The sequence below is a fragment of the Cervus canadensis genome, chromosome 19, assembly GCF_019320065.1.
Source record: "Cervus canadensis isolate Bull #8, Minnesota chromosome 19, ASM1932006v1, whole genome shotgun sequence".
Lineage (NCBI taxonomy): Eukaryota > Metazoa > Chordata > Mammalia > Artiodactyla > Cervidae > Cervus > Cervus canadensis.
The window spans coordinates 19,680,957-19,695,881 of record NC_057404.1 but is presented as its reverse complement, the minus strand read 5'-3'; the positions used below and the strand labels follow the sequence as shown (position 1 = coordinate 19,695,881).

Genomic DNA, 14,925 nt, shown 5'->3' with positions numbered 1-14,925 from the left:
TCTTATCTCTCCTTACTATTCTTTGGAACTCTGAATTCAAATGGGTATATTTTTCCTTTTCTCCTTTGCCTTTAGCTTCCCTTCTTTTCTCAGGTATTTGTAAGGCCTCCTCAGACAACCATTTTGCCTTTTTGCATTTCTTTTTATTGGGAATAGTCTTGATCACTGCCTCCTGTATAATGTCACAAACCTCCATCCATAGTTCTTCAGGCACTCTATCATATCTAATCCCTTGAATCTATTTGTCACTTCCACTGTATAATCGTTCGGGATTTGATTTAGGTCATACCTGAATGGTCTAGTGGTTTTTCCTACTTTCTTCAATTTAAGTCTCAATTTTGCAACAAGGAGTTCATGATCTGAGCCAAAGTCAGCTCCCGGTCCAAAACACAATAGCAAAAAGGTTACTGTGGACCCCTTTACTCCCATTGGAATGGTTATTATTAAAAAATAAAAAATAGAAAGGACCAAATGTTGGAGAGCATGTAGAGAAATCAGAACGCTTGTGCATTACTGGTGGGAATGTAAAATGGTGCACCCACTGCTGCACCGGTACTGCAGTCTCTAAAAGAAGAAAGAACAGAATTACCATGTAATTGAACAATGCCACTTCTGGGTCTATACCTGAGTTGAAAGCAGGGACTGGAAAAGATATGTTTGTAGACTTACAACAAGCTTCACAGCAGCATCATTCATAACACCAAAAAGGTAGGTATTCTGAGCTCAGATGGTAAAGAATCTGCCTGCAATGCAGGAGACCCAGTTTTGGTCCCTGGGTTAGGAAGATCTCCTGGAGAAGGAAATGGCAACTCACTCCAGTATTCTTGCCTGGGAAATCCCATGGACAGAGAAGCCTGGCCGGCTATAGTCCAATGGGATCACAAAGAGTTAGTGAGCAACTAACATTTTCAAAAGGTAGAAACAACCCAAATGTTCATTGATGGATGGACAGATAAACAAAATGTGGTAGAGACATACTATGGAACATTATTCAGCCTTAAAAAGGAAGGGAATTTTGACACAGGCTACAATATAGATAAACTTTGAGGACATTATGCTAAATAACCAGTCATCAAAGAATGAATACTGCTTGATTCCACTTACATGAGTTACCAAGAGAAGTGAGAGTCACACGGATAGGAAGTAGATATTTGTTTACGAGGGTTGACGGGGAAGGGAAATGGGGAATTGTGCTTCAGTGAGCACACAGTTTCAGTTCTGCAAGCTGAGAAGAGTTCTGGAGACGGATGGTCGTGATGGCCACACAACTATGTGAATACACTTACTGGCACTGAACTGTACATTTTTAAATGGCTAAAATAGTAAATGTTTTGCTATGAATATTCTCACCACAATCTTGAAGAAAAAGGTCACTGTAGTCTTCTCCAGAGAAGGAAGGAACAGGGAGCCCTTTCTTCAGTTCTGCAGGAGGGGCAAAGGTGGACAGCACACAGAGTCTGGGATCAGGGAACTAGATTTGCAAATAGCGGGGACACGGGACAGAACGTGGGCAGCGCGCCAGTCACCCTGAAAGCAAAGCCCTAAGGGGCCTCGGCACCAAACGAGTCATCTTGACTGGGGGCTCTGGGACAGGTTTTGTGGAGGAAATGGCATTTCAACAGGGCTTTGAAGAGTTCTTTAGGTAGGGAGGCAAAGGCAGAACACTGCAAGTGTTGTGAACAGCTTAAGAAGAGGCATGAAGCCAGGAAACGTGGCCATCCGGGGGTCCAGCAAGCAGCTGGATTTAGTCCGAGAACAAAATAGGGTAAAAACACAAAAGGACATGGCAATATGAGGGTGAAAAGAAAAGCAGAACCCCAGCTCTGGAGGACACCGAGTTTCAGCCCAAGGAAGGTGGACTTGTACTCTACTGACAGTAAAGAATCGATAAAGGTTGGAGTATATATATATATTTGTAAAGGCAAATCCTAGAAGAATTTGGGGGTCAGAGGGTAAGGGCATTTACGCTTTTGATAGTGCCTGATTTCCATCCATGGAGATAATGCCCACAGCAATACATAAGGGCAGGCGTCCCCACTTCGACCAGTACAATGCACTATTAGGCTTTTTGATCTCTGTGAATCTGTGAATCTGTGAATGTTCATCCTCAAATGTGTGCAAATAAAAAAGGGGGGCAGTGTTTCTATTTTAGAGCACTGACAGTCGAGTAGAAACAAGGCTAGCAATCAAGAAAAATGAGCAAATGACATTGTTCATTGATAAGGAAATTCTCACGTATAGCAAGCAAAAGGGAAATTAAAACTACACTGACAATGGAGAAACAGACATAGAGAACAGACTTATGGACATGGGGGCATGAGGAGAGGGTGAGATATATGGAGAGTAACATGGAAACTAACATTACCACATGTAAAATACATAGCCAATGGGAATTTGCTCTATGATTCAGGGAACCCAAACAGGGGCTCTGTAATAACCTAGGGGGGTGGGATGGGGAGGGACATGGGAGGGAGGTTCAGGAGTGACGGAACATACATATGCCTACGCTTAATTCATGTTGCTATTTGACAGAAATCCACAAAATTCTGTAAGGCAATTATCCCTCAATTAAAAAATAAATAATTTTTTTAAAATATTTCTTAAAAATTAAAAAAAGACTACACTGAAATGCCATTTTGAACCTAGGTTCACAGAGATCAAAAAGCCCAACAGTACATTGTACTGGTCAAAGTGGGGACGCCTGCCCTTATGTATTGCTGTGGGCATGAACTCCACAGATGGAAATCAGGCACTATCAAAAGAGTAAATGTCCCTACGCTCTGACCCCCAAATTCTTCTAGGATTTGCTTCTACAAATATATATACTCAAATTTGTGCAAACTGATGTAGGTATGACTTTTCACTGTAGCACTATTTGTAACTGCAAAAGACGGAAAACCTTAATGTCCACCAAGAGAAAGCTGGTTTTATAAATGATAGTTCATCGGCTCCTGGAGTACTAAACAGCTATTCAAATCAGGAAGATTTCCCGCAGATAATGGGATGATGTCCAGTTGTCTGTTTGTTTGTTTTTAAGCAAATTCAGAAGTGCAACTTGGCTTTTAAAGAAAGAAAAAAATATATACACTTTTGTTTCAGCACACACAGCACCGGTTGCTCAGGGGGAGAAGGACCAGGTGACCAGGAGAGAGGGCAAGAGTGAGACCTGCACGGTTGGTCTTTACTTATCTTTCGAAATTTGTGTTACATGAATATTTCTCCCCTAAAAGTCGGGGTTTAGGGGTGGGGGAGAAAAACAACCGTTCTAAAAGATGAAAATGGGAAATGCAGCTTCTTCAAAAAGGCAGAGGAAGGTTAGAAGAACCGGCCACGCCTTTTGATTAGTCATGGGGAACCTGGGGGAAGAAACACCTCAAGAGGTGGGTACAGTGTAAACTGCCCCCTGCCCCCCGCAGGGTAAGTTTAACCATTTTATGTTACCATGTAGACCTCCAAATTACAAGAGGGGGAATAAAAATTAAAATCATCTTATAAGTAGAGAATATTAGAGCAGATGAATCCTTGGCGATAAATCAGCTCACCCCATTTTTCAGACAAGGAAACGGCAAGCCAGAGGGGACGTTCTCCAACATCCCACAACTGGAGGCTTAGCCGAGTGAGCCCAGACACTCAGCGGCTCCTTCTCTTCACACCCACCCAAGGTTCTCCACGGCACAGACGCACCACGAGACCAGAGACTTGCCATTTCACTGCTCCCTGAGAACTCCAGGCTGAATTCTGCTTTTGTACGAAGGGAGATACAGCCAGCATTTAAACAAGTGAGGGTTTATTCACTTGGCCAGATGTGCCAAGATGTGGCCCCCTTGTTAAGATCTGAATCGAGCTGTTAAGCCCACAGCAGAGTCTAGCTGAAGCCAGAGGTGGCCGGTGCTGATGGAAGCTGGACCAGAGGGGTAAGCATGGGTGAATAACACTCCCCAGTCCAAATGCCCACTCCCCCAATCCCTGGGGCTTCCCTTCCTCAGCTCCCTGGAAGGAGACATTTCCTTATTTAATGATACAATAGGGAGCAGAGTCCAGGATATGCTGTGGCTTGTTAAATATAATTGTGTCCCTTCTCAGAGAATGACTTCAAACCTCTTCCTCATTCTTTTTTACATATACTTTAACACCTAACCCAGGCCCCGTTCTCCACTTCAATTTTTTTTTTAATCACTTCTTAAAAAAATTTTTATTGGAAGGTATTGCTTTACAATATTGTGCTGGTTTCTACCATACATCAATACGAGTCAGCCCCAAGTGTACATATAACCCCTCCCTCTGGAACCTCCCTCCCGCCTCCCACCCAATCCCACTCCTCTAGGTTGTCACAGAGCACTGGGTTGACCTCCCTGTGTCACAGGGCAAGTTCCCACTGGCTATCTATTTTACATATGGTAATGTACATGTTTCCATGCTACTCTCTCAATTCATCCCATCCTCTCCCTCCTTCGCTATGTCCACAAGTCTGTTCTCTATGCCTGCATCTCCACTGCTGCCTGGCAAATAGGTTCATCAGTACCATCTTTCTAGATGCCGTCCACATGCATTAAACTACAATATTTGTCTTTCTCTTCCTGACTTACATCACTCTGTACAATAGGCTCTAGGTTCATCCACCTCATTAGGACTGACTCAAATGCATTCTTTGTTAAAGCTGAGTAACATTCCATTGTATATATGTACCACAATTTCCATATCCATTCATCTGTTGATGGACATTTAGGCTACTTCCATGTCCTAGTTATTGTAAAAAGTACTGCAACAAACATTGGGGCACATGCACCTCTTTCAATTACGGTATTCTCAGGGTATATGCCCAGTAGTGGGATTGCTGGGTCAAATGGTAGATTTTTTAAATAGCATTTTTATTGCTGATGCTAGGAACTCCAGTAAAAACCTCTTTTCAACAGAGCTGTCTGATTTCCTTACATTTCATTTGGGAAGTGCAGTTAATAATAATGTTCATTAGTTTACATCTTATTGCTAAAAATGCCCCCAGCCCACTTTTCTGTGTTAGTAAGTGCAGTATTGGGTTAAATATAGTTTCACTTTTCCTTGGTAACCCTCAACTTTCCACACCCCAGGCTCCTCATTGTGGAGATGGGTGGTGACAGAGGAGAATGAAAAAGGTATGGGGTATTCTCTCAATGACCTTCCCTTGAAATTCTGTTTTTAAGGAAACCTCCATATACTCATTTGAAGATCATTTTATTCTCAATGGCTTCAGAGTCTCAAGCGAAGTAAAAGTATATCCAGGTTGACAGGTTCTGAACGTATGCTATCTGAGATAGTAGCCACAAGTCATTCTAAGCACTCAAACTGAGATGTGCTATAAGTGTAAAAGACACAATGGATTTCAAAGACTGAAGACAAAAAAGGATGAAAAACATCTCACTGATAATTTTTATACTGATTTCATGTTGTAATAAGTGAGTCAAATAAAATGCATTAATAAAATGTGATTATATATGTGGGCTCGGATTTGTGGCTCACGTGATATTTCTACCCAATAGTGCTACTCTAGCTTTGAGGTCAGAGACACTTCCTGTAAAAAAGGACCATGTGGTAATTATTTAGGGTTTCTCTGCCATTCAATGTTCATCTGGTGCCGTATCAAGAAAGCAGCCACTGACAACACACAAGCCCGTGAGCACGGCTGTCGTCCACTGCAATCTTGTTTACAGAAAAAGGCAGCAGGCAGGATTGGCCCAGGGGCCACAGCTTGCAGATCACTGTTGTAGATTGTCAAGCCTTTACTAGATAGAGTTTTTGTATCATTAGATATTATTTTGTCATTTTTATGAAAATGTGTTCTCATGTCATTATTTTGAATTACAGCCATTTGGAAAGATGACAAGATCATATAATAATCAACAAAGACCACTTAAAGTGTTAGAGTTTTAAAGAACACAGAGACACACTTTTTAAAGGAATAATCACATAGGAGAGATGAGATGAATAACCCAATCAGGCATCATTTCCTATACGTGTGATTGATGAGGCTTGATTTGTTATTTTGCCAAGGGTCTCTTGTGGGCATGTTGACATCTTGCTAATGTTTCTTTCACTAAAAATCTAAGATAAGAAGTTGGAGCTAGGCTGGGAAAAGATAGAATTTCATGGACTGACACAGATGATTTGAGAAGTATGAGTATCATCTGGGAAACAAGAGAAGAGCAACGTCAGCGATGGGGAGATGTTCTTAATATGATGGGGGTGTGCTGGCCTCAAAGAGGACCTCACAGTCACTGTAAGTGGTTTGAAGACCATGGTTTAAATCCCCCAAGAAAGTGTTACAATCTTCGGTCTTGTGGGCACCTATGTGACGTAGGCACCTGGCATCTTGTGTGTTGGAACAGACCCAGTGGGCAGCTGCTAGGCCATGAGTCGTGGCTACCTCTATTATGTACAAAACCAACACCGATTAGTGACACATCACACTCTAAATATTGATTAAGCTGAAGCTGATTTCCTGGTTCAAGTCATGTGTGTGGTTATGAGCTATTTTCTGCCAGGAGAATAAGGCAATTAACTTGAAGAGTTTCAGCTACGGGCATGACACGTGTCCAACCTTCCTAGGTATTTTCACATGCCAGGTTGCATTAACATAAGCTAAAAATTACCCAAAACATTCCTTTGTTTAGATATTATAAAGTCAGAGTCCATGTCTTATTCATTGTTATGTCTCCGGCTTCTAAGACAGAGCTCGGCACATATAGAGTTTGGCTAAGTATTTCTTGCTGAAATAAAGTACCAGACATGGGCATTTTTGCCAGAAGCCTCAATGGTCCAACTTGGATCAACTGCCCCACAGTCCCGGAGGCATCAAAGGACTAGATCCGATCTTGAGTTCCCACCACCCTTTCCTGACATCCACAAGTTCTTTGGTCATGGAGGTGCATTGGCACTTCCTTCCGTGTTTTCCATCCAGCCCTATTAATCTCCTTCCAAAGAGCCCTTAACCTCTGGCCTCTCACCGGGCCCCTGGGTGTTAGAGCTGACCGGGATTGTGAGCAGGTCAGAGGAGGTGGCACTCCAGCACATCGTGTTCCTTTGGCATGGACTTCTCCCAGGTCTTTCAGACAATTGCCCTACAATCTAGAACTTTTCCGTTTCTACACACCAAAAATAGAAATTAAAAAATTTTACATTTCCTGTCCCTCTACCCTCTGTTGGACTCCTGCTCATCTGGCAAGTTCATCCATGTTAATGGGATAATGAAAAAAACACTGCGGTAACGTCATATATCTGCATTTCTATGCCAGCTTGGGGGAGATCATGTCTTAAAAACAAGGCCAAATGCCTTGCAGCTCACGAGCAACATAGCTGGGGTGTAAAGGACATAGCTGTGCTCCTCAAATGATCATTTAAGCAGCCACATCCATGTTCCACCCGCACACAATGGAACTCGGCTCAAGCCCTGAAACATCTGTTTATACCAGAAGGAAGCCCTAATCAAAGTCAAACTTGACAACAGTCCACAGAGTCACAAAACATAGATTCCTTTGTCTTTGTCTAATTATGTGTGTTTTGTAATTTTTAAAAAAGAAAGAAAGAAATGGGTCATTCATGTGTGTTCCTAATAAAAGACCCCATATTGGAAATCTAACTGCATTCCATTCAGCCTGAGAATCAAAAAACAGATGAACTTATGTATCTTTTGGATGAACAAAAAAAAAATCTATCAAAGCCACCTAAACTTTTTTAAGGATGAGTGCATTTCATTCCTTTAAAAATCAGTAAGAGGAAACTCTATTCAAATAACCTTCGCTTGTTCCAAAGAGCTGAGAAAACTTGGCTCTTCTCTCTATATGATCCACTTATTAGTTAAGGAAGGGGCAGAGAGATTAGAAAATCTTAACTCTCGTCACTTTACACCTCGCTATGGAAAATTCATTTACACTTACACGTGCACTTGAATATATCTGATTGTAAACAACACGTGACCGTTTTTCTCATCCCTGTTCATTCTACCCCATGGGCACGTAGGAAAACCTTGGCTCTTGAGCACCCTCTCTCCAAACTGGCTGGATCAAACTTTCCATAGGTCAAAAAGGCAACTGCATTGACTTAGAAGGCCCTTGTTGACTTCTGCCAACAAGAAATAAGCAAAAATTCTGTTTATGTCAACAAAGCATGCCATGAAGCAGAGTGAACAATGACGTCAACGTGGACTTCAAGGTTAAGGCGAGCCTAGGGAAACATTTCCCGGCCGACCCATGTGCCTTCCCCAAACTGAGAGCTGGCTAGAGAAATGCCATCACAATAATGATCAATACCCCTTGCTGATCCAATACTCCTCTCTCCCATCTAAAATTGTTTGATACGCTATTTCTTTCTAATACACATTACAGGAGGGTAACCAAAGTTGGTTCAGTTTCACTCCATTGAGTACCTGCCATGTGCTGGACAGTGGGACAAATGCAGTTAAGTCTTCTCATTTACTTCTAACCTCATCCTCTCACACTGAGTTGCACAGAACGTCTCCCCTCTAACCTCACAGCAGCTCCATGAGGGACACAGCATTTCAGTTAACAGCAGAGGAAACAGAATGGATTCGGACAGGGTAAATAACTCGCCCAAGAGCAACTAGCTACTGAAAAGCAGAACCAAAATTCAAATCCATAGCTGCTGACTCCAAAGCCTGTGCCTCCTGCTGCACAGAAACACCCAAAAGGATGCCCTTAATATGCTCACTTACTTCTATGCCTGTCACCACCTTCTGGTTACAGGTGGGATAGTCTTGGGACTTGGCTCACTCTCATCTTAAAAGTCGGGGGTGAGAGGCTAAAATGCCATCAGATCACCATGCATGCATTACGTCTGGGGAGGGGAGACATTATCTTACTCACAAACACACACGCTGCACTGAGCCGACTCCCCAGTCTGCATCAGCCCTTCTTCAGGTGAAGCTAGGAAACCAATACTAAGCCGCCAAAGTAGAAACTCCTCAGCAGTTCCTCACATCCTGCATGCCCTGCTGCCCCTCCGTCCCTTTCCCCAGGGAATGGGATGAGCAAAAAACAGGGTAACTGAATTTGCTTCAGGCTATTTATGGTCTACTCCAGTCTATCCATCTTCTCCATAAACTGCCTGGGTTTTTTATACCTTCTCTTCTACTTTCCTTCCAGCTGCTTCTTTCAGCCAACTAGTGGCTCCTACACTGTTGCCAACAGGCAACCAGCAGGAAGAGAAAGCAGGAGGCAAACACCACCATTTGGGAGCTTTTAGGGGCTGTGGTCGGGATGCACGCGGAAGCTATTGGCTGATGTGAAGTTTGAGGACAGTCTGTGCATTTCAGACATCCATAATTACTTGCACAAACTGGATAATCGAGGGCCTCTACACCTTGTTTTGAACTTTCTAGGTCCTGTGTTACACAAAGCAAGGAATTAATGAATACTTCTAAAGGGATAGCTAATGGTCTGTGGCCGCTTACGGAGAATTTTGTACCGACTCTGTCACAGTCACCGTCTGCTAATGAGCCCCACGTACGTCTGTGACACTAACGCCCTTTTGTTTCTTTGTCCTCTGGTTGTCTCACAAGTGCAAATGTCCACTCGGAATATTTCAGCTCTACAGCTGACACCAACACCAGCCGCTGTGAGATTTGTTTTCCCATTTAAGAAAAACAACTATACATTCGAGACTAGAGTTCGGAACAGACAGAACTGCCTTCTACAAGTGCCATTGTCACAGACGGGGCTGGGCAGCCTCAGGTCATTCTAGTCACGTCTGGTAAGAGTTAATGACGACTGAGACTGGCAAGGGGGTCTGTGAGGCTGAGCAAGACCTCCATGGACCACACCAGTCAGCACCCGTGACCCTAGTGGAAGCGGTTTCCATTACCTTTTGTTTTCAAGGTCCCCATCCTCTCTGAGGAGGCTCTCTGCATCTTGACCTTTGGCGACCTCAGAATTTTTTTGGCAGCTGCTGGAACCAGGGATCATCTTTTCAGAAATCTGCTTGGCATCGTTCCGTGACTTATCTTTCAGGCCTCATCACAATTATTCATGCTTTGGCAGTATCCTAGCTACAGTCACAGTACTGTTCTTGGGCTGCTTCTGAAGGTTATTCTGTCCCAGCCAGTGGAAGAGAAATGCGCCCATCACCTCAGGACCCTGGCTCCAGGAAGCATGTCCCCCATGAGGGCAGGAGCTTAAAGGCATCTGTTTAGAAAGCCACTCTGAACCTTCAGCCCTTTTGAACAAGCACGTAGGTAAGGATGACACAAAAGAGGAATCGGTCCCCAGATCACCGACAGTTTGTCTTTGGAATATACTCCAAGCCACACCTGGCTACACTCATGGACACATGTCCATACAGTCTCAAGGGCTGAACTGGGCCAGCTGCCTCTGGACTGTACAAGGACTCCATCCTTTACCTCTCCACTGCGATGGCAAATATCTCCTGACTTTACCTTTTTTTTTTTCTCTCTCTTTAGCATTCTGCTTCTACTCTGTGGCTGGGCTTCCTGCTTTGTATATTTTAAGCTACTTTAGACATGACCTCACATCCTGGCCCATTTCACAGTAGCTGCTAATTTTGAGGACTTTGCTAATGGGCCATACATCTATGAATGAGGGGAATGGGTTACAAGCAGCAAAATCCAGAAGGCAATAAGCTAGAAGCCAATGGCTAGAACTGGGGCTCTGAAAGGAGACAGACTTGGGTTTCCACCTTGGACCACCTGTGTGTCCCAGGGCAACTAATATGATCTCTCTCTGAGCCCCAGCTAACTCATCTAAATAGGGATCATACTAGCTCCTACCTCACAAGGTTATTGTTAAGATTAATTTTGGATAATGCATATAAATAACCTATCACAATGCAAACTACTAGTAGTGGTATTATTATTATTATTATTATTTAGGTTTCCAAATTATGGGATAGCTTTCTTCCTCCAGTGTCTACATATTTCTGAGGTTCTGCTTAGCTATTCTGCTCTCTACCCTCCACCTGTCCACCTCTCTGTCCTGACCAATCACTTTCTCTAGGAAGTATCCCTAGATATACAAGATGCACACAATTATGCATTTTCTCAGTTGTTTCATGTTTTTCATGCAGCTGTTTTACATTTTCCCCAATTTGCAATCGAATTTCTCCAAGGTCAAGAGGGGTTACCTTTCACCAGTTTCTCTGGTAGTACAAACCTCTAGAGCAAAATCTCTAGCCAAAGGCTAGACCTTTAAAACAAAAGGTTAAGCCCACCTGCCAAGTCATACTTTTGCTTCTCTGGGTTTTGCAAAACTTTCTCATTCAATTGCAAAATGGCTTTCTTGTTTATTCAAGTCATTTTTCTTTTACAGTAACATATCTGAAGCTCATCTGAAGGAAGCACACACAGTCAGGAAGCACTGACATTTCCCTTTCCAAGATAATTCCAAAATTCATTCCTTCTTTGTCTGCCAAGACATTCATCCATGCTCCAGTTATTTTCCACCTTACAGTATTTTCTATAATCTTTTTGGAGCCCTACCTTACCACTTCACTAACTCACCACAGTCTGTTCATAACATCATTTTTCTCCTCTCTGTGATGGGTTCTATCAAATCCCCCTTGGTCCAGAGAACTTTTACACTTGCTCCATCATCTGTCTCTGTTCCTGTGGACCACTTAGGCTTTTATTGCTCTTATTTTTTTTTTTTTTATTTCTTCTAACTGTCAAGAAGCAGTCTCTCCTTGCCAGGTCTTGGGATTTCCACGTGGAACTTTCCTGATCACTCGTACACTAATGTTTCACATGGTGCTCTACTACATCATTTCTGCCTCTGTGGGTAAGCAGTGCATTGTGGACAGGAATCATCTGTTTAAACTGAAACCCTGTCATTTGTTATGGCAGTTTTATTTATAAGCCTGTGTGCTATAACCCTGTGGCATAAATATTAAATAATAATATCTCCTGGGTGAAAAAAAATCATTCATGTCAACTGACAACTTCTTATAAAAACATGAACTAAAGCCAACCACAAAACCTGGTACTGGCTTATTTTATAATATGAGGGAAAACATGGGCTGCTCAACAGGTAGATACTAAAGCAGAATTACAACTTGCATTCTTACATCCTCTTGCTTCAGGTAGTGAAACATCCAAGAAGTAAAGTGTATCAAAAGAAACGGGCTGGGTGGCAAGTTTCTCTGGAATCAAATTCTAATTCCTGCCAGTTCTTAAGCAGTCTTATCCTCCAAAAAGAAAAGTCTCCGAATAATGACAATGCCACATAAATGAAAATAATTCTGGACAATGACACTGCTCATTTTTTTTTCTTTTTAGTATTCTGTGAATTTCCTATTACATCAGTTTCATGATTCAGCATTTTCCATTTCATTTATTTACAGTAATATATGGCGAGATAACCCAAGATTTCTGCAGGATCCCGGAACATAAGGTAGGCTGGCTGGACAGAAAGGGTGTCCCCTCCTGCAAATTTACTATTGTTTAGGAGAATTCAGAGCAGAAGAAAGCAAGCTACCGAAGGAATTGAGGAATATTTCCCCACCTTGTTCTGAGGTCTAAATTACTCTGGTATTTTAAATGAGTTGGTTTTGAATAATAGGTTACCGCCATTAGTTGATGACTAAAGCCGAAGCCAAGAAGTGTGCAAATTGTAAACGGAACATGCATGAGCCAAGCGTGTTCTCTGAAATTATGCTCAAGACGCAGCTGAAGTCTCCACTCTGGCGCTAAGCGTGTTACAAAGAACTAGATTTCTTTCTGGCATCCGCAACTTGGCTGAAGTGACCATGGAGGAGTTGAAGAGCGCTGGAAATACTAGGCTCCTCGCCCGGTGCGTCCGCACAAAACGGTCCGGGCCATGAGGACCGGGTGGAAACTAAAAGGAGGGTCGAGGCGGGTGGCTTTGGCGGAGAGCAAGAGGCAAAGTTGGGTCCGGGAAGGAAAGGAGCCGCGAGAAGACTGTTAGGGAAGCCCAGGACTGGCGGGGAGGGGGCGGGAGAGCCGCGCGCTGCAGGGAGGGAGGAAACGCGGGGAGCGAGGCTCCCAGGTGAAGTGGGGAACAGGAGCGGGTCTCCAGAGGAACCTGACTCGGGTCTAGAGCGGGTCTCAGAAGGAGAGAAACGGATCCCGGCGAGAGTGCAGCGCCGCAAGTCCGGTCCACGCACCCCTCTTCACGCCCCGGGTACCCATCCCAGGTGCCGGGAGCGCCCGGGGTGCGGCGGCGAGGTAGAGACAAAACTAGCCGCGCCGTACCCGCCCGCGAGGCGGAGGTCCCCGGTCGCCCCCACCCGAGTCCCCGGGGCCCCGCGCGGAGGGGAGGACCCGGGCAGGGTCCGGCGCTCACCAGGTAGCAGAGCAGGAGCAGCACGCAGGCAGGGCGCCCGCCGAGGCCCGAGGGGACGCCGCCGCTCGGGGGTGCCATAGCTGCGGCCCGGGGGCCGACCGCGGGCGGCGAGGGTTGCTGCTGCCGCCGCCGTAGCCACCCGCGCCCCGCGCCGCGCAGCTGCATGGCCAGGCCGCCCGGATCCGGGCCGGAACAGGTCACCTGGTGCAGGGACCGGCCCCCGCCCGAGGCGCCACCTTCCCGCCCGCCCCCGGCCGGGCGGCCGCCGCGCGCGGGGCCACCTGCCGCCGGACCCGCCGCCGCCTCCACTGCCGCTCCCGCCGTCGCCGCCCCCGCAGCCCCAGCCGAGCGCCGGCTCCTCCCCGCCTCTCAGTCCACGTTCCCTCCCTCCCCTGCGCTCCCGGCCCAGCCCGCCTCCCGGCCGCTCCCTGCGGCCCCCGGGCATCCACCCCAGGGGGCAGCCCGCGCCCCCGCAGGTGGGGACCGACCCCAGCCCCGCCCCCTGGCCGCCGCCCCCAGTTCCCGGCCCGCTCCGCTTTGCCTTTCTTTCCTTTCCTCCCCAACCACCCCCCCGCCCGCCCGCCTTCCGCACTCTCTCTCCGCGATCCCTCTCCCCTCCCTCCGTTTCCCATTTTTCCCTCTCCCCAATTCTCTCACTCTCTTCTCTCTCTTCCTAACCCCCCTTTCCCCCCACTTTCTCCCTTCTCTCCCAATCCGCTTCCTCTCTCCCCTTCCTCTTCTTCTCATTCTCTCTCTCTCCTGCGCATCCCGTCTCTCCCACCCACTCCTCCGGCGGGTCGCGCAGCCCAGTTCCCGCCCGTGCAGTGGGTTTTTGTTTGGTGGCTTTTTTGGCGAGGGCGCCATTCCCGCCCGGCGCAGGGCGAGTGTGCCCCCTGGAGTCGCGCCTCGCAGCGGCCCAGCTTCCTTCTTTAAGGATGGATTTTGACCCCTGCCAACCTCCACCTGTCCACCTGCAGGGGCGGGGCCGCCTCCCTGCCGGCACAGTTTTAGCCCGGGTTGTGCCCCACCCTGCCAGCTGGTTCGCGGCGCGTTCTGGATGCTTCCCGAGGGTTTTGTGCCCGGCCGGCACCGCCACCGCCGCCGCCGAGCTCTTTGTTTTAATTGTCCAGAGTATCGGCGCTCAAAGCGGGTTTGGATTTGATTTGCATCCCTGTGCCGCGGCTTCCACTTTGGACGGAAAAGAAGAGGAGTTAATTAGGCCAGTGCAATTGTGCTCAAGCCCCAAGTGAAAGGGGCGAGGCTCTTGAAGTGCACAAACAGCTTAAAAAAAAAAAAAAATCCAGCACAACCTCGGCCTTGGGGGACTTAGGTTGGGATGGCTGCTCGCCGACCTGAGTTCTGCCGTCCGGCCAAGGGGCCAGGCTGGACTAAGGGGTCCCCAGCTCGCGCCAGCCCTGGCGCTCTGGGAAGCGTGTGGCTGTGTCTAACGGCTCAGACAATTGCTTGGGCCCGCGGCTGCTGTGAAACAGTTAACCAGCCTTCGAAAGTTCTCTAAAGCTTCCCTTTGGCACTGGTGGATTTGAGCGGATTGGAACTAATAATAGATTGGGAGCCTGAGGACACCATAGCAGGTCAAGTCCTGACGGGCATCAGGAGAGGG

At 46.3% G+C, this 14,925-nt stretch overlaps 1 protein-coding gene across 2 annotated transcripts in view; it reads right to left on the bottom strand.

Moving 5' to 3' along the window:
• SEL1L3 (SEL1L family member 3) overlaps positions 1 to 13,633 on the bottom strand; it is a 108,188-nt gene extending 94,555 nt beyond the window's left edge. For both annotated transcript variants that reach the window (XM_043438656.1, XM_043438657.1), the window contains exon 1: positions 13,305 to 13,633. In XM_043438656.1, coding sequence (XP_043294591.1) covers positions 13,305 to 13,469 — 165 coding nt within the window. In that variant the 5' untranslated portion in view covers positions 13,470 to 13,633. The remainder of the gene's footprint in view (positions 1 to 13,304) is intronic.
• Between the last annotated feature and the right edge of the window lie 1,292 nt (positions 13,634 to 14,925).